The sequence below is a fragment of the Equus przewalskii genome, chromosome 1 (genome assembly GCF_037783145.1).
Source record: "Equus przewalskii isolate Varuska chromosome 1, EquPr2, whole genome shotgun sequence".
Taxonomy (NCBI): domain Eukaryota; kingdom Metazoa; phylum Chordata; class Mammalia; order Perissodactyla; family Equidae; genus Equus; species Equus przewalskii.
The window spans coordinates 75691231-75715158 of NC_091831.1; the positions used below are offsets into that span (position 1 = coordinate 75691231).

Below are 23928 nucleotides of genomic sequence, written 5' to 3' on the forward strand. Positions count from 1 at the left end.
GAAATAGTCTCTTTAAGATGAGGTACATTTAAATAAAATATAATATGTATACTTTTTTGTTTTTTGAGGAAGATTAGCCCTGAACTAACATCTGCTGCCAATCCTCCTCTTTTTTGCTTAGGAAGACTGGCCCTGAGCTAACATCCGTGCCCATGTTCCTCTACTTTATATGTGGGACGCCTGCCACAGCATGGCTTGATAAGCAGTGCATAGGTCCACACCCAGGATCCAAACTGGAGAACCCCGGGCCACTGAAGCAGAATGTGTGAACTTAACTGCTGTGCTACTGGGCCGGCCCCTACATTTTTACATATTTTCAAAGTAACAAAATACTTAAATTTTCATTTTGACTCAAGCAGGTAATGGTCAAAGCCACCTTTGCAGACATGTTTGCCCACAGCAGTGGAGCTCTCCTGGGCGGGACATCAGCACACCCTGACTCACGCCACACCGGCCTCACGCCTTCTGGACGCCCTGTCCCCCTCCCCCTCTGGCCAGTCTGACCATTCTTTAAGTCCCTGGTTCTTGGCTGTTGGAGAGTCACAGACCTCTCTGAAAATCTGGGGAAAGCTAGGGACCCTGTCCACAGAGAAACAGGTATATCCACGTCTTCACGTGAATTTGGCCTGCGATTTAAGGCACTCCCTTCCAGATCACAAGCCTCTCCTGTTCAGCCACACACAGGCCTCACTTCGTCCACACAATTGCTGTGACTCCCACAGTTCACAGCAGCCTGTGGCTGAGACTGCCACGCTCTCGACACGTCACGTGTGCTGCTTTGCCTGATTCCAGGAGTTTGAGTGTTGTTTAGGACATCTTCACAGAGTGCGCACTTCTCAAGGACACAGACCACACCTCTGCCTCAGGTGCCTGAGTACCAGTCAACCGTACATCTGCCGGATGTGGATGGAGACCCAAACGGGCGGCAATGCGGCCAGTCATGGTAACCGTACAACGCACTGCGGAGTTCCAGAAACCAGTGCCTGCCAGCAGTCAGCAGCAGAGCCGAGGTGGGTCAGGCCACCAGGCGGAGGGCAGGGCTGCAGGGACAAGGCTCTGCCACAGCTGCCCCTGCACTCAGAGCAGGGAGGGACACCCGGCCAGCAGTTGGCACCTTCAAGGAACCTTCTTACCTCTGTGGGGCCCTTTACCTCACAAGGGCCTCCGGAAGGTTCAGATGAAAGGCACCACCAGGCTCTTGTTTCTAAACAGAGAAATGGGCTGCAAGCCCTAGGAGGTCACGATTCAATGAGCCGACCCTTAGGGGCAATGGACACGACGCTGGCAGTCCAACCCTCAGCAAGCGGGACTGCTTCCGGCAGCTCCCAGGGAAGTGACGTGTGCAAACCCCAGCAGGGGAAAACGGTCGCCATGTGAGTCTTTCACCCGCCATGACAGAGAGAAGTGCCCCGGGGTACTTACCGGTATTTGAGTAATTCTGGAGAATATTTTGACTTGGCTTTGAAAATCACCTGCAACGATAGAAAAATATGGCAAGTTGGGGACACAATACGATGACACCAACATGCTGATCTCATCGCTTGGAAACCCCCTTTCCCTTCGTGCCCAGGCGCGGGGGTGCAGTTTCTGAAATTGAGATGTCTGCTTTGAGAGAAAGTTTGTTAAGGGGCACATTTTTTAGGCTGTGCATACAATTTTAAAATAAAGGTATTTAAAAATGGTTAAAAAAAAAAAAGTAAAGCCATTACTCGTCTACTACTGCCAAGTACTTCTCTTATTTTCAGATTCACATTTGAACCTATACTTCTCCTAGAGATAAACAGTCCATCCTCATACTTTACGAGAATTTTCACTGGCATCAAATTAATGTTGTTGGAGTACTGTGTCCATTTACCACGCCTCACGCTTTGCAGCACACTTAAAAGGTCCCTGGACTATGGAAGTCTGAAACTCGATCATTTTCTACAGGAGAAAGGTTGTGTGCTGGAATTTCTTCAGATCCTCAGCAGCCTGCACAACTGCTAAGGCGTCTGTGAGGGCACAGCGGCCGGCCTGGTGGAGGCTCCGAGAAGGTGAAGAGGAGAGAGAAGTGTGAGCTCAAGCTCCAGCCCAGTGCTATGGCTGTGTGTGCGCACAGTGTGTGCACAAAGCTTCAGAGGGAGGCCCAGGCGGGTCACGGTCACTCGGGTGTCAGGGGCAAGCCGGGGGCTGGAGGAGGAAGGTGGAGAAGCAGAACATACGCTCATCATTTGCCATCCTGGATCCCCAGTGTTTAGTGGGGGGGAGCAGCACTGGGAGAAGGAAAGGGAGGGTGTGGAAGAGTAGAAAGAGAGCACACTTTCTCAGAGGTGATCTGGGGGGCACCAGAAGACCTGCATTCCTGCCTCCAAGCACGCCCCCTGCGCCTCGGCCTCAGCCTTCCCTGCGCTGGCCCTGCAGGCTGCAGTGTCCCTGGCCCCACCTCTCCTCACTAACTCCCCAGTCACACTCTTCTCAGCTCTCTTTGCACTTGGTCCTTCTCTCAGGATTTGCTCAGTCCCTGCAAAGATGTGTCTAAGGGGGGAACCACTGCCTGAGGTGTAAGTAGTGAAGGACAAGGAAAGAGGATGGGGAGCAGGAGCATGGTAAGTGGGAGGGGAGGAAGGGCAGGCAGCTTGGGGACCCGGGGCACACAGGGGTTACATCCCCTTGTCTGAGGAGGAAGCAGCGAGAAACTGGTTTGCTGCAGGGAGGGTTGAAAGAAAGCCCAGGAAAACCCTTGGGGGATCCCAAGTGCCTGGCCCAGTCTGCTGGTGCAGATGTCACAAGGGGTGGGGACCCTCCAAGGTGACTCCGGCCCAATTCCCAGAATACCTAGGCAAGAGGAGAAGGCACTTCCATTTGGGAGCCTTTAGAAGACCTTCTGCCGTGGGCCTTCAGTTGTGGCTCTCAGACTTAGGAGTGCACAAGAGTCACCTGGGGACCGTGTTAAAGATGCAAGTCCCACGGCCCCACCTTCAGAGATGCCATTGGTGAGGTGGGGCAGGCCCAGGAATCTGCATTTTAATTAAGCTCCCCACCCAGTGTGATTCCGACTAGGCTAGCCCAAGGACCACCTCCAGAGAAATGCTGATCTAAAGAGAATGAAACAGCCTGACCTCATACTCTTGAATAGCTCTGTAATCTCTAATTTAAAACAAATTGAAATAGGTGATCACAATAGTCAGACGACACCAAGAGGTCAGGTATGGTGCTAGGAGCAGAGACAGGGCAGCTCCAAGTCCCGGGCCAACCCCACGGAGACGCACTGACACTGCATGTCCCACTCCAGCACTGAGCTGCCAACCGAGGCCTCCAACCCACAGAATCCACATCTGGGGGAGAGAAAGGAACCCCAGGAATTCCTACAGGTTTTACAATAAGCAAAGCCACCCCCCACCCCTTTTTAAAAACACGTTTTCAGAGCTTCACATCTAAGCCTTCCAAACTTATGGCAGAATTATCTGCTTTCTGACATGAGTTTTGTCTCCGTCCTAAATTTTCTCTGGAAGAAGGGAGGAGGTAAGGGTTTACATCATAAATAAACTAAAGTATCTGGTAATAACACAAATAGATGGCCTGAGTACATTGCTCTTACTTTAAAAGGGTCCTGAGCTCAGCTTTAGCTGACAACCTCCCTTGGGATTTTCGGCAAGTCACTCACCTTTGGCATTTCTCTGCAGGCCACAGAAGAAAGGTTACAAAACAACCTCTCTTAGGAACAAGGAATAGATTTATACACCATCCAAAGTTCTGTTACAACATGTAACACTGATTCACCCAACATATAGCAACACCCGCTCTCAGAAGCACGCTCCTGGTTACACAGCACTTGGTGAACCTACTTTCAATAAGTGAGAGACTTCACAGATATCAATCAAAGCGAGGGGAAGAAACTGCAGTGTCTTAAGAAAGTGCCTGACCTTGTCAAGGAACTATGCAGATACTGTTTTAGTATCCTGCCACACTCGGGGCTTACTCAGTGGCAGGTCACTCAGTTCAAGTCACTCCATTTACGCTTACACACAGTGGCCTCTAGCAGTGCTCCCGGGCACTGCCACAGGGCAGTCCATGGGATGGCATCCCCTCTGCTGTGGTCCAACTAGGGGACCTGCCCTATGACTCCACTCTGTGCAAAGTGCCACCAGGCATGAAAGAAAAATATGACCAGTCCTGCCTTCAACAGGCTTCTAGTCTCCTGGAGAGCTAAGACTTGGACCGAGGAGATGAAAAGAGGAGATGCAAAGCCGAAAGGCTCCAGCCTCTGACGGTCAGAGCTCAGGTCACTATTTTGTGAGACGTGGGCTCAGCCCCGTGGCGGGGCACGTCAGCTCTTCTCTGCTCGTTGGCCACACGCTGCCTCATCTTCCACACGCAGCTCCTGGTCCCACAGGATGGCATGAGAGAGCAGGGGCAGATCAGGGTCAACTCATGGCTAACTTGGCTCCCACCTCTCAGCCAACGCCAGGTCCCCAGGGCCTGGGACCCACAGAATGACACACCCAGCCAACAGCTGCAGAGGCAGGTGCACTCTCTTAACTGGAAGTACAGCCTACCTCCCCACCATCCTCCTTTATGAATAAGACAGGACACATTTCTTTACTTCCCTCAGTTCCTGGCCCCTGCAGCTCCATCTGCACGTTTGGTGGCGGGTGGACTGAACAGGTCAGGGGTGGCAGGATGGCCTCTAAGGCCAGCCTGGACCCCAGAACACCCTTCCCGGAACACAATGAAGGACAGCGTTCCCAGCCACAACTGTGAAATATTTGGTCCAGGATTCAAGCCTCATGAACAATCATATGCTTTGCCCTAACAATTCCACTTACGAGAATTTATTCGGAGGCAGGACTTCTCAAGGTGTTCCCACAGAATCAGGAATTAATAAAGGTTACTGGAAATAAGTGTCAAGTGACCAAATTTAGAAACTGCTAGACTAAACAGCTTTTCCCTGCAGGAATTCCGAAAGCCTTTAAGAGGCTAATCTATGCCGTGAATCTTCACACGAAACACGTGGTCTGCAGCAGGGTTACAAACTTACTTGTCCATTTGAGGTCTTCTGGATGAGTGTTCCAGGGAACAGAGTTTGGGAAACACTGCCGTGTGGCGCTAAGCACGGGTGATGTTCACTGTAGCTTTAATAATAGTAACAGTGACAATAACAGTAATAATAACCACAACAAATGAGAAGCAATGATAACTTTAAAGTGATACTCAGCCTGTGAACGCAAACACCAACCAAGCACAACATGGACACCTCACTGAGCACAAGGGTCCATTGGGTTAAGCGCTCTGCCCCAACGGGGACCCACAGGCCCACCCTGGACAAGGACTTGAGCAACGAAAGATGGGGAGACCCCATAAAACTCAAACTCATACCATCATTAACTCCACATCTCTGCCTGGAGGGAAAAAAAGAGCCCCAGGTACGGCACAATCTGATATTCAGGAAACCAGATGATTCTCTCTAAGCAAAGGTCAAGCGACAACATCAAGATAAAGCTCTGCCCACTGCTTATAATTTGTGACAAGTATATCTCTTGGATTCAGCTGGGCCCATTCAAGCTGTGCCTGGAAACTCCTCCTTTATCCTTCAAGTTAATCCTTAAACTTAAGTTCCTTAGCGTTGTATTTGAACTCTTGGCACTTTAAACTGACATATATAAATAAATAAATAAACAAATAAATAAATACACACACACACACACACATCGGAAACATTTCTTTACTTTCCACAGCTCCTGACCCCTGCAGCTCCATCCACACGTTTAATGGCAGGTGGACACACGTGCAAATATATGTATATACATATATATGTAATTACAGTATAATTTTTGCCCTCATTAAACTGCATAAATGTCTGGACCAAGTTTTCAAAAAAATAAATCCAAACTCTCCTTCCCGCCCCACCCCCACCCTGTCTGTGCTCCAGGAGGCTTCACTGAAGATTGATTACCACCCAGAACCGGAGCTAACCCTCCTGGGCTACCTCCCGCTCTCTGGCTGCTGGGATCTCTTATCGGGCTGCCCATCTCCTACAGTCTGTGCTGGCTCCCACTGACCTCAGCAGGAACTCAGCTGGCAGGAGGAGACGGCTCCCCCTGGGGAGGCGGACAAAGATTAATTACTCCCTCATAGTTCACAGAGCTACTGGGAGTGCGGCTCTGCCTGCTCAGGGCAAAACCACACCCGCAAAATCGGAGAGAGGAGACTGCGATTGTGTGAGTGGCTAAGAACAAGCGAGGCCAGATAAAAATTTGAATTGTCCCCACATTCAGATTGGTGGTGTTCACAATGGGTCAACTGACACTGAGCACTGAATGTGGACCCAAGAATTGTGAAAGTAAAGAAAAGCGGGTCCCTGACTTCGAGAAACTCACAACCAGATACAGACATGCCAGTGTTGTGAGGAGGTGTGAGGAGATACAGAGAAGTGTGAGGTCACGTGGAGAGGTGTGAGGTGATATGGGGAGACGTGAGGTGGTGTGAGGAGCTGTGAGGTAGTGTGAGGTGGCATAAGGTGGTGTGAGGAGCTGTGAGGTAGTGTGAGGTGCCGTGGGAGGTGTGAAGTGCTGTGGGAGGTGGTGTGGGAGGTGGGAGGTGGTGTGGGAGGTGTGTGGGAGGTGGTATGGGAGGTGTGAGGTGGTGTGGGAGGTGGTGTGAGGTGGTGTGGGAGGTGGTGTGAGGTGGTGTGGGAGGTGTGAGGTGGTGTGGGGAGGTGTGTGGATGGTGTGGGGAGGTGTGGGGACGTGTGGGTGGTGTGAGGTGGTGTGGGAGGTTTGTGGGTGGTGTGAGGTGGTGTGGGAGGTATAAGGTGCTGTGGGAGGTGTGGGAGGTGTGGGTGGTGTAAGGTGATGTGGGGAGGTGTGAGGTGGTGTGAGTGGTGTGGGAGGTATGAGGTGCTGTGGGAGGTGTGAGGAGCTGTGGGAGGTGTGAGGTGATGTGGGGAGGTGTGAGGTAGTGTGAGGAGGTGTGAGTGGTGTGGGAGGTCTGGGAGGTATGAGGTGGTGTGGGAGATGTGGGAGGTGTCAGGTGATGTGGGGAGGTGTGAGGTCGTGTGGGAGGTGTGTGGGAGGTGGTATGGGAGGTGTGAGGTGGTGTGAGAGGTGTGAGGTGGTGTGGGAGGTGTGAGAGGGTGTGGGGAGGTGTGTGGGTGGTGTGAGGTGGTGTGGGAGGTGTGAGGTGGTGTGAGGAGGTATGTGGGTGGTGTGAGGTGGTGTGGGAGGTGTGAGGAGGTATGTGGGCTGACAGAGACGCTGAAAACAAGGCGCAGGTTTAAAGGCCCATCCGAGAGAGCGCGCAAACCAGCGGCTCCCAGGTCTGGGGGTTGGGAAGAAATGGGCAGTGACAGCTAAAGGCCACAGGGTTTCTTTGATAAAAATGTTCTAAAATTGGCGGTGGTGATGGTTGCACGACTGTGGATACAGTGCCCTTAAATGGGGGTTGTAAAGAGGGTGAATTCCGTCTCAAGCAACACAAAGGAGCAGAAAGAACAGGAGGCCCAGAAGCAGTGGGCACCCGGGGGGTCAGGCCTGAGAGGCGCTGGGAGGGAGAGGCCAGGGTCTCCATCAGGGCATCGGACGCTGCGGAGGGAGGATCCAAGGGAACAAGGGTGGCAGGCCCTGGCCTGGCCCAGCCGGCGCCTGCAGGAGGAGGAAGTGGGAGTGAGAGTTAGCTCGAGAGCAGCAGCTTCTCCTTCCACACGCGCTCGTGAAATGAGAGAGATCATCCAAGGGTGCAGGACCCATTTGTAAGAGTGGGAGACCCAACCATAACGTGGCAGCCTGTGGGCCCCAGAACGGTAGAGCAGAGGGAGGCAGAGGCTGGAGGGCAGGGGGCGGAGGAGGGCGCCCTGGGGAGGGAGGCACATGGCTGGGAAACTGAGGCAGGAAGGAAGGGGCTGAGGGTGTGTCAGGGGACCGCAGCAGGAGGCAGCCGCCTGCCCCTGGACAGGGGCCCAGGGGGCGGGGAGGTCAGGATGGACCCTGGAAGTGAAGGGAGAGCCCCAGCTGCTTCTTGGGGAAAGGAAGACGAGTTGTGAGAGGGCAAGTAAAGGAGGGCCGGCCTCCTTCCCCACCCCGCCCCTCCCCTGGGATAACACCAGGCCCGCGGGTGGGGAAGATGCGAGGACAGGAGGCCAGCAGGGCTGAAGACCACAGCTGGCAGCAGCAGCAGCTTCCATCAGAAGCTCGGTCGTCCCGCGGAAAAAAAGCCCTTTCCACCAGTCGCAACTTCCTTTTGGTCTCAGCATCATTTCTGCTCTTTAAAAAGTCCACCTGGAACTAATACCAACTAGAGGGAGGCTAGGTGACTTCCCGAAGACCTGCTTCAGGTCTGGGGACGCCACTGATGGACCCTGGCTCCTCTGATCCTTGTTTAAGACTGACCCAGGTGGTCATGACATGACGCGCAGTGGAGGATGCCCCGGGGGAGGGAGCGCCCGCCCGGGACCAGCTCTGCACCCCCCCCTTCCCCCGCCCTGGGCAGCTCAGGGCCCCCTCCGTGACCCCAGGCCCTCCGCCTCTCCAATGATGATGACGCAGGAGACTGGCATATGACGTACTTGCTTCGACAGCCGCAGACAGGCTCTCGGAGCAGCCGCAGGACCTGCCTCGGTGCCCCCATAAATCGCAACCCATGGCGGTCTCTCGAGTCTGTCCCCACCCTGGGAGCCCCGCCTGCCCGTTGCTCTCCCTCTAACCCAAAGGGGCATTCGCTGTCTTAATCATTTCCCCAACGTCATGTTGGCTGCTCCTGGCAGAAACAGCCCATGCGATTCTTTGTGGGTATGACAGTGTCCCTTGTGCGTTCGGCAAAACTAACAAAAGTCACCTCTTGTGTCCCCAGAGGCAGCGTCTGTGGCGACTGAATGCAGCACTATGCTTGCAGACTCGCGCTTCATTCACACCGCTCTGTGCAGCCATTTTGCTTTTACGAATCCCCCAGAGCACGACCCGCGTCTCCGTCTCCACCTCGGGGCGCCGCCCCCTTAGGAACCGACAGGCTGAGGGGATGCCCCACAGTGCTCCCGCCCTCAACAGGGGCCAGCCCCCAAAGCCCGGGCGGCTCCTGGCGCTGCGAGCCGCGGCTCCGCGGACGGGCGGGCTGCGGCCCCGGGGAGCCTCGCAGACACCGCGCGGTCGGAACTCCGTGCACCAGGCACGGACTGGAGTCTGCAGGAGCCAGCATGGCCCTCTCCCTCTCTCTCCCTCTATCTGACTGACACACATACACATACATACATACACACACACACACACACACACACGATTTTTAAAAGTATGTCTGCAAATTCCTTTGAAAATGCTACAAATTTATGGTGGGTTGAAACTTTACTAGAAAATACATCACATACACACAAAGAAATAACGTAGCCAATACTCATGTACCCACCATGGAGCCCAGTCAACCTTTAACACTGCCACGACGCTCCAATTGTTAGTCTTTTTCTTTTTTTTTTAGAGGGAGACCAGCCCTGAGCTAACATCTGCTGCCAATCCTCCTCTTTTTGCTGAGGAAGACCAGCCCTGAGCTAACATCCGTGCCCATGTTCCTCTACTTTACATGTGGGATGCCTACCATAGCATGGCTTGCCAAGGGGTGCCATGTCCACATCCGGGATCCATCCGAACTGGCAAACCCCAGGCCACAGAGAAGCAGAATGTGTGCACTTAACTGCTGCACCACCAGGTCAGCCCATGTCTCATTTTTAATAAATAAAAATAACACCACTGAAGGCCCCAGCATCTCTCCCTGGTTCTGATCCTCCCTGGTCTGCAAAGCACCCGCTCTCTGAATTCGGTGGTGTTACGCCCAGGCAGGCTTACACTTTGTATGTGTGCATGTATTCACAAACACTACGTGGTTTTTCACTTCATCTGAAGGTATTAACATCTTCCATACCCTTCTCCAACTTGCTCGTTCACCCATCATGACGTGTCTGTAATGTACAGATATTGAAACACACAGCTCTAGTTCATGCCTTCTCACTAAGGCACAGTATTCCACTACATACTGGCCACAACTATGTGTCCATCTCTAGCACAGAGACATCTAAAGATGGTTAAGGGTGTGGACTCTGGAGCTGGCTCACCTGGGCTTGAATCCAGGCTCGAGCAATTATCAGCTGTGTGACTCTGGAAAAGTGACTTAACCTCTCTGTGCCTCAAGCATCTCTTCAGTAAAATGAGACTAACAATAGAGCCCACCCCAGAAGATTTTGTGAGGATGAGGTGAATGAATACACATAGAGCACTTAGACAAACGCCTGCCACCTAAGAGACTCTACATAAGTGTTTATGGAAGTGTGGCTGGCCCTGCTGTTCTTATTATTAGTCCCTGTGTATGTTCTCAAACCATGATTCTAAACACACAACTACTAAACTGTGACCCTAGATGCTTTCTTGACCATAAAAGGAACTTTCATACTCACAAAGGTTAGGAACCACTGACACATTTGCTATTTGCTCTTGTGGTCCCCCTGTGCTGCCCACTTCCTGATATATTGGGGAAATTATGCAAACTCTGGCCCTGGTCTTCCCGGGTGACAGTCATGAGTCAGCTGCCTCATTCTGTTTCCACACGAGCATCCTCATTTGCCAGAGCAAGGTGACACAACCGTCGGAGTCCCTGAAACCCAGACGTAGGGTTTCTCCCCTTCTGCAGCGGTCCCTGAAGCAGAGCAAGGGACAGCTCTAGGGGACTAGCATTTCAGGCCACCTCTCTGAGACGGCGAGGGCGACGTCTCTATGTCTGCAGACACTGTCCATCCTTTTAAAGCCATGGAACCCCATGAAAGAAAAAGGAGCATGCTGTTGATGCCACATAATTCTGCCAGCGGCAGCCTGAAGCCAAGGTGTGTGCTCTGTGTCCCGGGCTGCCTAGGTGCAGATGCCCCCAGGGAGGCGACTGGGTCCGGGGTCAAATCTTCACTGTGTCACCTCCTGCCTTTGAACTTGGCAAGCACAGAGCTCCAGGAGTGAGGGGGGCTTGCTTCCTGGCCCCATGCAGACCCCGGAACACGGACCCAGCACTCAGGCGAGCATCTTCACACGTGACCCCAGGACCAAGAGCGACACTGCCTTTCCTCGGAATGTCTGCAAAGCCCAGCACCGTGGGAGTATTCTCGGCCTTCTGCAGCCCTCCTGAGAGCTCCACTGTCCTGTCCTGCTGACCGGGGACCTAAGACCCCTCCTCACGCATGTGTGTGTGTGCACCTGTGTGTCTTATCCCCACAGTCACACTGGGAAGCCCACGAGACAGGAGCTGGCCTCACACCTAGCTGACCCGACCCCAGCCCATCCAGTAAATGATAAAGGGGCAGAGGTCCCGCAAAAGAAGCCTCCACTTGCTGCCTCTCCCGTTCCCAGTCCCCCGTCTAGCTGAGCCCCTCTCTCTCCTCCACCCCTCCATCGGCTCATGAGCCTCCCTGGCCTCATGACCTGAACTGTGACTCCATCCACCAGGCCTACACCAGCCAGGCCGCCCCGAAGCAGCCTGGGACTGATTAAGCCAGGCCAGGCAGGCAGCCCACGCAGGGCAGTGGGGCCAGGGAGGCCCTCAATGTCAGCCTAAAGACACACCAAACACAGGCCTTCAGTTTCCCTGCTTTTCTGTGTCACCTCTTGTCCCCTGAGAGTCTGGATTCAGGGGCGTGGCTGAAAGACTGCCATGAACCTGCTCTGCTCAGCCCTGATGGACTCTCCACATTTCTGGGCCTCCGTGTCTATCTGTAAGATAAAGGGGTCGGTACAGACATTCATTAGGGGGCCTTCTCCTTTTAAAGCTCGATGACATGAAGACCCTTCCCAGACGGCAGCCTGTGTCCCCGCCCTGGGCGGCCCCACAGGGTTGCTGTAGCCTTGCTTCTAAGTGGACATGGGCCCCACCTGAAAGGGAGGAAGGGAGGCGGCCCCGCAGTCCCCAGCAGCAGCCCGGTCCTGGCCACCCGCTGGAAACCCGCCCTCCCACAGGCGCAGGTGGAGACTAACAACTCGGTCCAGCCTCCCTGGCAGGATTCTCTCTCCAGCCTCATGCATGGAAAGGGCTGTGGCCTCACAAGGTACCATTATGGTTATTATGTTTCCGAACCGCTCCGGCCACAACTGCAGTTCATATTTACCAGCCAGGGCCCTGCCCATACTTGTTCCAAATGTGCTTAAATAAGCTCGCCCATTATAGCACGGAGGACACTGTTCTCAGCCTAGGAAGCTCAGCTGGGGCTGCAGCCAGCCAGGCCTGAAGGTTCCGTGAAGGAAGGCCTCCGTGCCACTGCAGCAGTGTGTCCTGTCCCGCACTGTACCCTGATCCTTGGGGCAAACTATGCACAAATGACAAAATAAGTTAGCAGTGAAAATACCTGTTGTTTTTTTTCCCTCTGCCACAAAATAACTTTCTGCTTCAGAAGTGAGGAGGATTCTAAGGTTTCCTGGAACTCTTGTCCTGGCTGGGAGCAGTTTGGTCCTTGTTATGCACCGAATGTCTGTGTCCCCCCAAAACTCACGCATTAAATTCTTACACCCCAATGTGATGGTATGAGGAGGTGGGGCCTTGGGGAGAGGATTGGATCCTGAGGGAGGAGCCCTCATGAATGGGATTAGTGCTCTTATAAAAGGGACCCCCAAGCGCTCCCTCTCTGCCTTCCACTCGGTGAGAACACAGGAGAAGTCGGCAATCTGCAAGCAGGAAGAGGGCCTCACCAGATCCCAGCCGGGCTGGCACCCTGATCTCGGACCTCCAGCCTCCAGACTGTGAGAAATAACCTGCTGCTGTTTAAGCCCCTAGTCTATAATACTCTGTTGGAGCAGCCCGAACAGACTAAGACAGTGTTACATGATGCTCCATGTATCCTGACCTGAGAGAAAGGCCGGAGGTACCTCCTTGAGAGGAAGCAACACAGTGACAGGAACTGCTTGCTGGAACCGAGACCTCAGTCTGCCCCTGGAGCTGCCAAGCAGGGCCTGTGGGACAGTGACCAGGATGGTGAGAGACAAACTCACAGCCCATCAGAAACAATGAAAGGAACGGGGTGTCCCACCCTGAGCAGAGAGGGCTCGGGGAAGATATAACACACGCCATCAGATCTGTGCACTGGCGTGTGTCAGGGGAGGAGGGCTGACATTGGCTCTGTGTGGCCCTGGGGTAGGAACGGGAGCTAACTAGCCTTCCCCCCAAGCACTGCCTTTCCAGCCTGATGTCGGTCTGCACCGCAGGAAGCTGCTGGAACAAACCAGGGCAATGAATTTGACTTATACTTAAACAGTAGCAAAAGCCACTGGTTCTTTTCAAAGCCTGTATCGTAGAGGAAGAATCACAGAGATGAAGGAGTGAATTAAGCCCCCAACCTTCTATTGGAAACACTGCACACTTCACGTCACCACTGTAAAGACGGTCACTAAGTAACATCGGCCAATGGCACAAAGGAGACATTCTTTACCCAGTCTGTCTTCCCTGCTCAACGCTAAGTCCCATGAAGGCAGAACCACGTTTGACCTTAAGCCGGTTTGCACAGCATCTAGAGAATAACAGGCACACACAAACCCGTGATGAAGCAAGCTAAATGTCCATCAGTGGAGGAGCGGGTCAACAACTGTGGTCCACGCTGACAATGGAGGAGTCCCCAGGCCTAAAAAGGAACGAAGCACTGACATACGCTACAGCACGGATGAACTTCAAAAACATTACGCCAAGTGAGAGAAGCCAGACACGAAGGGCCACTGGTTGTATGATTCCTTTGATGTGACATATCCAGAATAGCTAAATCCACAGGGACAGAAAGCAGACGGGTGGCTGCCAGGGGCTGGAGTGAGGGAGATGAGGAGTGACTGCTTAATGGGTATGGAGTGTCTTTTTGGAGGGATGAAAATATTCTGGAACCAAACAGAGGTGATAGTTGCATAATAATGTGAATGCACTAAATGCCACTAAGTTGTACATATTAAAATGGTTAATTTTATGTTATATGAATTTCACCCAGCTTAAAAAACACACTTGCTGAATGAATGAAATGAGTCTTCTTGTTCCAGTCCAAACCTGTGTTACCACGTGAAAGCTGGGAGGACGAGGACCTCCGCGTGGACAGAAGTGCGCCATCTCATCAGGACAGGAGTGCGGTCCTGACCGGGGCCTGGGCCGTGGGGAGTCAGTGTTGCTCACACTCATTGCTCTGTCTGCCACTGGCCAGGCACAAGAACTGACCATCACATCACCTGATGGGCAATGTGACCTCTGACAGCTCTTAGGTGTGGGAAGCGGGCAGAGCGGCATATGAGGTAGGGTGTAGCCCAGGGAGCTGACTCCATTGTGTGTAGACGTTTACCCTGTGTATTACAGACTGCGTAGCTTAGCAAGCATGTCTGCCCTTAAAAGGGGAGGGAGGCGCCAATGACGTCATAAGACGTCCAGCCTATCAAGGCCCCAGGTCTGTGTACTCAGCCCTCAGCAGGCAGGGGAGAGGTTGCCTTTTGTGCGCTGCGGTGGCAAGTGGCTCATGGCACTCTCTTTTCTGTTTATGTCTGTCCTTTCCAAGAGTCAGTGGACCTTCCAGGCAGAAATCCCAACTTACTGTCTCTGACCCCAGACACCTGAGTGCAGGTGATCGATAAGATTTGTTCAGAAAGGACACTAACCACGAGATGAGAAGCTAAAAGCCCATTTCCAACTTGCCCCAGCAAGAACAGAATAAAGGTGGGGTGGGAGCTCGGGGACAAACACTGGGTTTGTCCTAATCTTGTCCCAAGGACCAAGTGCAGCCCACAGCCTGTTTTTGTATGGCCTGTGAGAATAGTTTTTATCTTTTAAAAGAGATGTTTAAAGAGAAGAAGATGCAACAGAGGTCCTGTGTGGCTCACAGGCCTGAAACACTGCCGCGGGCCTGTCTCCACGTCGTTTCTTGCGGCCTCCGCACGTGAGTCTGAGGACGTGAACCCACTTGTCTGGCCTTCACCTGTCCTCCTAGGTTAACAGACTCCAAACTGTAGCCACAGGACAAACAGAAAGCAAAATATTGACAAGCCTTTGCAGACCTCCGTGAATGCCCACGTGCCAGGTATTGTCCGAACTGTTTGCTGAGGCTATTTCTGTCCTGAGAAAATGGACCTGCCAGAAAGTCAGGGCGGAGGCAGCGCCACAAACCAGGAAGAGGTCCTCTGCTCTCATGGAACCGCAGGGCGAGCAGGAGCCACTGAGGAAAGCAGCTCTCGGGATCATGACTGGCTGCAAAAACCTAAGACTCTCTCAGTGATGTTCTTTTGTTTTGTCCATGTTCTTCTCTGTCAGCCCGTTCCACACTGCCCCACCCATCACCTCCAAGGTGGTCGGCTTCTGGGTAATTAGACGAGGGACACATCACAGCCCTCTGTGGGAGACTGCTGGACACAGCCCTGGGCGACCCACCTGAGGAAGGAACCGAGCCTCTGGACAGTGCATTCTCCTGCCTCCCTGCTGGGCCCCGCTTGTGGGACCCAGGAAAGGCAGGGAGAAAAACCCTGTAGGCACGAGTGCATGTGGGACCCAGACGGAGGCTCCCAAGCCACGGCTCTGTGCTCGTTGCACAAGGACAAAGCTGGCAGCGCAGGTCGGCCTCACTGTTGGGAAATCAAGACTTCCTGGTCAACGGGGGTGGATGTCTTATGAGAGTCTAATTGTTCCCACAAGCACGGAGGGCATTAATGAGATGAGGTTCACCTGAAGTTGGCAGGTGACCCCCCCCCCCCCGCCCCATGGCACTGAGGCAGCAACAAGGGGGCAGAGAGAATAAAAGGCTAGTGTGCTGAGGGGAGATCCTGGGCAACTGGGCTGTTAAAACGAGAAGGCTCCTTCCTGGGGGAAATTTTTAGAAGTAAAATTAGGAAGCTACTTCCTAGGGTGCTGGTAATGGGTGCAGACTGAAAGCAATAAGGAAACTTCTCTTGGTCGTGCATGTGCAAGCACTCACACACATACAGGCACACACAGGCACACGGGCATGCCCTCACACAGACACAGGCGTGCACACACGCTCACATAGGCAAACGTACACGGGCATGCATACACACAGGCACTCACACACACACAGGTATGCACACACACTCACACAGGCACATGTACACAGGAATGAACACACGCGCACACACATACACACAAGTCTGGCATCTGTGAGCCCACTGAGTGACCACAAGGAGCCAGTGCCAGGGGCCGGGAGGCCAAGGTGTGGTGCACAGAGCTGAGGCCAAGCATATTCCCTGCCCGTGTGACTGTGTGGTCTTGGTTTTGAAGTAACTGAGGCACTTGGGGACTGGCAAAGGCTTGCCTTGTGTGTTCCTAAGCTTCTTACTTCTTTGTAATCACCAGGAGGCCCAGAAGCTTCCCTCTTCACGACTCCTCGATTAGGGCGGGCACACAATAGGTATCCGGTAAACACTTCTTGATTAAACTGACTGCCAAGAGCCACAGTGAGTCTTATCCTCAGGTCCCCCCTCCCTTTTCCGGGGGTGGAGAGAGGGTCCCTGGGTTGGATCTTCTGCTGCCTCCAGTTCTCCAACAGCAAGGAGAAGGCCTGTGGCGCAGTTGAGCTGGGGGTGGTATGCACAGCACGCACAGGCTCAGAGACACCGGGCCTCGTCCTGGCTCTGCGGGACCCCAGACAAGTCTCTGGAATTCTCTAGGCCTCAGCTGCCTTATCGGGAAGATGAAGGGCGGAGCCACCGGACCTCCGATCCCTTCAGCCCTCGGTCTCAGGAGCCGCAGCTGTGAGGAGCTGCTGACTTCCATTCTCTCCCTGAGGCTGGGCCATGCATCACTGCCAATTTACAAACATAAAAGTTGCAACCTGGTGGCAAAAGTCATGTTGATGACATGGTGGGTTGATAAAGGGCAGAGGCAGAGCTGGGGCCTGACCTTCAGGACTGTGGTTTGCTGTCTGAGCAAGAACCTAGGTGCCGCTGTCAGGACACGTCGAAGGAGCGTCTCAGCGGAGGGGGAAGAAGAGCGCAGCGATGTGGCGCTGACCGCACCTCCTTCACCGGCTCCAGCCCGGGGCGGGGGCACTACGGTTTCTGTTTTCCTGGTAAAGAAGGTCAGTAACTGGCCTGGCAGCCACACGAGGGGCAAAGCCAGGATGTGAACCCAGCTCTGCCCACAGGGTCCCTTCCACTCCCAGAGTAGCCTCCTCATTCACAGGCCTCTGCTGGCCCACCTTGAGCCGCAGGCCCCTACCATGAGCCACAGGCCCCCACCATGGGCCTCAGGCCCCTACCATGAGCCACAGACCCCCACCACGGGCCTCAGGCCCCCACCATGGGCCGCAGGCCCCCACCAGGGCCCCCTTGCAGCTTCCTGGCTGCCCTCTAAGGCGTGATACAGTGCCGGCTCCTGCGTCAGCATCCATTAAGCACACTACCTCTTCCCCCACCAAGAGGGTTCACTTCTCCTTTCCCTTCCTCAAACTACCCTACTGAAATGGCAGGAATTGGTCACAGGGTTTGAGACAAGGCTGAATGGGGAGAAGCTAAGCCTGCTGCATCAGACCAAACTCAGGAACCCCAAGAGTCTGCGGTGCAGAAGCGTAATTCCGAGGGAGAACAGCTGGGTGACAGAGCCGCTCAGGTGTTACCAAGCCCACTCCCACACCACCACCCTCCGCCCCCTCAGGACCCTCCACCCCAGCTCTGCAGACAGACCTGCCTTGCCCAGGGCCGCCCTGGCACAGAAGCTGGCACCTTTGCTTCTGAGCCTCTACTCTAGAGCCTGGTGATAGGGGCACCACAATACCTCATGCAGGGACCCCCACATGCCTCAGGTCTCGGGGCCCTGCCCCACTCTAAGCCCCACTAAAAAGGCAAATTAACATGGTGCTAGAAGAACGGGCTCTGGAGGAAAGGCCGCGGTTCAAGCCTTGGCCCCACGACTCCTGGGGCAGCAGGTCCTGAGCGGGAGCCCGGCTGACGCCCAGAGTTCACACCAGGGCCGGAGCTGGAAACAACAGGTACTCAATACTCCGTGTTCCAGGGACAACCCGAAACATTTGGGATCAGGTGGACACACACCACACACAAGGCCTGCTAAGAGTCGGCAGAATCAGTCCTTCCAGCACCCACCTCCCTGCCTTCACAGCCTGTGTGAGAAGGTGGAGAGTGGAGAAAGAGAGTCAGCAGCCTAGTGGCGGGAGAGCAGTGTCACATGGGAGATGATGGCCCTCACCCCAGGTCAGTGAGGAGAAAGCTCCACGGGAACTGCTCAGGCGGATTAGGAAGAAAGGGGACCCGGTCCCCACCCCCGGGATAGATGCTTGCTGAGCTGGGAATACACAGGCCCAACAGGTGTAGACATCAGAGCAAAGTGGGTTGTGGAGAGTGAGTCGTGGCAGAGGCCAACCTATGCCACATAGGTCTGAGGGCACCTGGAACTCAGAGGGTGCTATCTGCTTCCACCAGGGCTTTCTGCAGGTGGCAGTGCCCCTAGGCAGATAGAGAACGAAAAGGGGCAGATGGGGGCCTGGAATGAGACACTGGGTTGGCACCAGCCCATAATCTAGGTGGCCCCATTGGAAGAAGGGCCTGGAATGGAAGGAAGATGGGCAGAGGGAGCCAGGATAAAGTTGATCTCAGGATGCAGACACGGCCACATGGCAGAACCACCCAGAGAAGCAGAGAGAGACCTAGAGGTGGACAGGCAGAGTTGCCCAGAGGTGGAAAGGCAGGGAATCACCTGAGACAGCCCTGCCCGCTCCCTGAGCCAGCCCCAGGAAAGCCAGGTTCTGAAGGGGGAGGGGAGAGGCTAAGAGCACAGGACACATCCTGCCTCTCCAAGCCCTGGAGCTCTAAGCCCGGCCCACGCTGGATAGACGCGGACAGATTTACGCCGGATGGAAAGCTTTAATAAGTGAATATGACCGGAAAGCTATAGGATCTGCCTGAGAGATCACTAGGGGGTGGAAAGAGACTTCACCTAGCAGAATTTTAAAATAGTGATTTGTGAAAAAAGTCAATCAAATTGAGCACGCTCAATTATCGGGTTACCCTAAGATGTGTGTCATTGGCAGGCAGGGGCTGCTTACAGCTGCGCAGGGTGTGCACTGCACGAAGGCATCCACCAAGGTGGGTGGTGGAGGGAGAGGAAGGCCTGGACCACGGCACTCCAATGTCCAGGACACGTGTACTCAGAGCGGTGCCACACAGGGCACTGCAGGCAAGTTTCTGCATCTCTCTGAACCTCAGAGAAGAGAGTAATGACACCCTTTTTACAGGGTTATCAGTAAGGCTTAAGTGACAGGAGTAAAGACACCCCCGGCACACGGCCAGGAATAAGGGATGTGATAACAGAGAAAAGCTTCCTCCCCTCTTGGAACCCCCTTCCAGTTCATTCCCAGTTCCAAACTTCTGCCACGCTGCTCCCTTCCCTCTGCCCTTCCCCCCTTCCCACCCAGCCTCCTGGCCACCAGAGCTGGTGCAAACCCACCTCTTCCTCGAGGACTCAGGTCCCACCAAGTCTCCTAAACCTTAAATATATGCGCCCTTAAACTCCTTGAGTCGTTACTTAACTGGGTCATATACATACTTTGCATCTCCCCAAGCTGAGGTTCAGCTCCTGGAGAACAAGGTGTTACCTGTAGAGTAGAGCATGTTTCCCACTGTAAGAGGTTTCAAACGCTGTACCACCAAGGATAAGCCTTACACTCAGATGTCACACGTGTGGGTGTGACTCTGGGCTCCACCGTGCACTGGCAGTGTGACCTTGAGTGAGTCATTTAACCTCTCTGATCCTCCTATCAGGACTTTCTTCAGAGGGTTGTTGTGGGGAATTCATAGGACAACCCGCTTAGAACTGTGCCTGGCACATGGGACATGCTTAATTGTGAGCCGCTAACCCTCTTCCCTGCAAAATCTGATTTACTTGCTCTGAGCCGGGGCCCAGGCAGCGATAATTCTTCAAGCTTCCCTGGTGATTCCCCTGGTTGAGAACCCTGACTGAGAGAGGCGTGTGGGAGGCGAGAGGAAAGCGGTTTATAACTCCCCAGGAGTCTCAAGAGGATTTGTCAGGAAGCCAAGGAATGGCTTTGCTCTGCCAGGGTCTGAGATGCCAGCGCTGAGGGACCACCTTCTCCCGCCGGCCACCCTGGAGACATGTAGAAAAAAAGAGCTGAGAGTTGTTCAGAAGCCTGGGCCGTGGCTTGGACCTCTCAGCTTGAGTGGCTGCCGGCCTGGTCACTCTTTCCCTCACTCAGCATTTACTCGCCAACCAGCAGATGGTGCAGAAAGCATGCAGGCCTGCCCCTCACGCAACTCCCTGGGCAGAATTTGCATGTGATGACCAGAGATCCACAGCAGTACCCCATGTTTCCCTTTTTTTCCCCCTCAAAAAGGGGCAAGAATAAAGGCCTCAGTATGCAATATGACCATTCCCACAGTTCTTGAAGTAACACCAACCCACGTGCCTTTCGTAGTTTGCTGGAACCACCCCTTTCGATCCAATTAAAGAGCTGGAGTGTCTGCAATGTGGCTGACTGCCTGAACTGGTTTTCGGCTTAAAAGTAGTATTTGGACAGATCATACACATTACTCGTGGGCTGGAAAATATGCTGATACATTGGACTTACAGAAGGCACTGCAGCAGCTTCATTTTGCTAAGAGTATAACAGCTACTAAGTAGTACATATGCCATTTTTTAGCCAAAAGTATTTCCTCCAAATTTTCAGTCAGGGGCTCCCACCACACCAGGGCAATCCATTCTCTACCTTTTCTTTTCTTTCCTTTCTAAATCAATGACATTTTCTTTTGGGAAACAGGGACACGGTTAAAAGGAATGGAATACCTGCTTGCACAAACCCTCGGGCCATGAGACAGCTCCTAAACCACGCTCACCAGGTGACACGTTTGGAGCCTTCTCCTTGGGCAGAGGCCTAGTGCAAATGGACATTTTAGTACTTGGAAAGCCAAGGGGAATCAGAGATGATGAGGGTGGTGGCCTTGTGTTATTAAACCTTTATGCAATATTTTACATAATATTTGCAAAGTACTTTACAATTACCGCACTTTCATTAAGTCAATGGCCACAGAAGCCAAGTTAATTCGCACGTTCCCCCATCAGCTTATTAACAACATGCCTCATAAAATGCCTCCTGCGTGCCTGTGAAAGAGCCCCAGTCAACTTTCACGGCTTCTCCCCGTGGGATCTCAGATGAGCTCCGACGGCACCCTGACTCCCGCGGCAGCAGCTCGGCAGCTTGGTGGTAAGCCTGGCTGTTTTGTTTAGCAATTCTGTGGAATGAGTTAGTAAGCCGGAGTTCAGCAGGATCCTAGGCTGGAGGTTCAAAACATCTCATCCAAACCACGGCAGTCCCGCCCTGCCGTTACTCAAAACTGCCAGCGTCTGGCCCAAATCTGGAGGCCAGCGCGCAGAGGACCCTTCCCAGTTGGGAGCTAGGTGCTTTGGGATGAGGGCATGGAGGAGAAATTGTGGAGCTGAAATCTCTCTGGTGGGCACACCTCCCATTGGTACCAATTGGGACGTGCGCACAAAGACGCGGCCGCGCCCTGCGCAGTGAGGACCCCAAACCCACTGGCTGTGGCCTCCAGCCCCGAGTTTCCTTCTCCGCTGCCTTTTTCGGGAACAGGAGGGCGTTACCTGGGAGAAAGACCTGCAGGTAGGACAGGGCTCAGGCGACCCCACGACCAGTGCCTCTTCCCCGCCCCATCAGCCCTGTGGCTCTGGGACCAGCCCGGGCGGCTGCCGTCGCCCCCGTATCCGGCGCCGCGCGGGGGCCACCCTGCCAGGTGAGCGCCCAGCAGGTGCCTCCCGCCCGTCGGGGCTGCTTCCCGCGACTCACCTGCGTGAAATACAAGTTCATGAGCGTGAGGGTGAAGAACTGGAGGCACACGGGGAAGCAGTAGAGCAGCCAGAAGACGAAGGGGCTGAGCGCATTGGCCGCCACGAAGTCTTTGAAGTAGAAGGAGAAGAGGACGGTCCGCAGAGAGGCCCAGAAGAGGCAGAGGAAAAGGAAGACGCTCTGGTAGCTGAGCCGTTTGTGGCGGTAGCGCAGCACCAGCCAGAGCTGCACGTAGATGAACACGAAGAGCAGCGAGTAGAACACGGTGTAGACGATGGTGAGGCCGAGCTTCACGTAGGGGGGCACGGCCGGGGTCAGCGTGGGCGGCAGCGAGTCGTTGCGCAGGGGGTCCCACGGCGGGGCCTCCATCGGGCCGGGGGCGCTGCGGCGCGGCCGGGAGCGCTCGGGCCTCATCGGGGCTCGCGGCCGCCCCCGCCGCCGCCCCCGCGGGGGTCTCCGCGCATCGCGCTCCGCCCGCAGCCCGGCGACTGGAGGAAAGAAAACAAGCCGCACTTCCTCCCCCGGCACCACATGATTCACTGGGCGGCCTTTGTCTGCGATTGGCAGCCGCGCACCCGCCGCCCCCGCGCGCCCCCGGGCGCCCCACCCGCGGCAGCGCCGCGCGCCCCCAGCCCCGCACCGCGCGCCCCCCAGGCCCGCCCCCGCTCCGCGCGCCCGCGTCCCGCCCCCTGGCCCGCCCCCGCGCCGCGCGCCCGCGCCCCGCCCCGCGCCCCCCCGTCCCGCACTGCGCGCCGCAGCTCCGAGCCGCCCACCTCCCCACCCCCCACGCAGAAGCCCCCGAGCCCGCGCTGGTCCCGCTCCGCCCGCTGCTGTGGGGACAGAGCTCTGCGCCTCGCGCTTTCTGCTGAGGATTACTTCTTGTTTTGCAGAAGTTAATTCTTTACTCTCAAAAACAACAACTTTGCAAGTCCTTTTTTTCATGAAAAAGAAAACTTTGCCAGTCTGGTGCTGTGAACTGGCCGGCGTTTTTCCTTGGACGTCTCATGCTGGGGTGATGTTTATTTCTAAATGCAGAAATGCCAAAGACAGGGTTTGTGTTTTTGAGATCAAGCGTGCACACTCAGAGTGAGGGAAAGAATGGTCCCTGCGAATGCTGCCTTGTCCCGGTGGTAAGGAGGGCTGTTTTTCCCCGGGAATCCGCACAGTGCGCCCCATCCTCCCACCCCCGCAGTGCGCCGGGCCGGGGAGCTGCTCCCTTCACCGCCCCGCAGGGCAGCCGGACCGAGCCCGCGGGTCTCCAGGGTGCAGTGTGGCCGCTCGCGGCGTACCGCCTCCCGATCGGGCCAGCAGGACAGTCTGTCCGCCGGACCAGCAAGCCCCCTCCTTTGCTGAGTCTGAGCGGGTCGCTCCTCCGAGGCGGTGAAGCTGACTTAGTTTACACCCCAGGGCGCCTCTCTAGCATTACCTGCCAATGCCAGGAGTTGTAGAGTGCTCTGAGCAGAGAGGGGCCGCCGAGCCTCCTTCTGGAAGCATTGCTAGGTAAGTAATTCAGGTAAACAAAAGAAAGGAGACCAGAATCTCCAAGGCTCCAGTAATTTCTTGTGGTTTATTTTCTCATCTTAAGTTAATAGTCAACTTTGTGCTAATTGCATGTTCTTTTTCCTAAAAAGCGTCCCGCGGAGCCTGGATGCAGCCCTGCTTTTCCTCCAAATTATTTAATGTTTGCACCTTCCCGGTATATTTCTGGTGCTTCCTCAGGGCCAAGCGCGCCTTTGATGTCAAGCTCCTTTCCTAGTTCCTCTGTCCTTTCCCTCTCTCCCTATCACTTTTGAGAGAGAAAATATGCAATTGGTCTCCCCACCTCTGCTCTTGTTCCCCTCAATCAATTCTGCACAGAATGATTGAGCTGGAATGATCTTTCTAAAGAATAAATGTGACCGGGTCAATTCCATGCTCACGTTCCTTTCACTTGCCCCTGGTTGTTCTGAGGATAAAAGTCCAAACTCCTACCCTGGCTTACCTCCCTGACTTGTCTCTTAAGAAGTGTTAAGGAGTGTTGACACCTCTTAACTCTCCTGAGCCAAGACAACTCTTTCCATCCCTTGCTGCAACAATTGGACAAATCCTATTCATCTCTAAGGGGCTTACTTCCTCCAGAAGGTCTTCCCAGACCACACCACCCACCATCC

The 23928-nt window shown here is 54.4% G+C and overlaps 1 protein-coding gene across 4 annotated transcripts in view; it reads right to left on the reverse strand.

Moving 5' to 3' along the window:
• Positions 1–22337, reverse strand: part of GPR137B (G protein-coupled receptor 137B) — a 50988-nt gene extending 28651 nt beyond the window's left edge. For 2 of the 4 annotated variants that reach the window (XM_070568299.1, XM_070568302.1), the window contains exons 1-2: positions 21779–22302; positions 1423–1472 (exon numbers count right to left, since the gene is read on the reverse strand). In XM_070568299.1, the coding sequence (XP_070424400.1) occupies positions 1423–1472; positions 21779–22192 (464 nt within the window). In that variant the 5' untranslated portion in view covers positions 22193–22302. Of the gene's footprint in view, positions 1–1422; positions 1473–21778 lie in introns of all 4 variants that reach the window. The other 2 variants (XM_070568312.1, XM_070568293.1) reach the window with 2 other exon arrangements.
• Positions 22338–23928: the final 1591 nt, after the last annotated feature.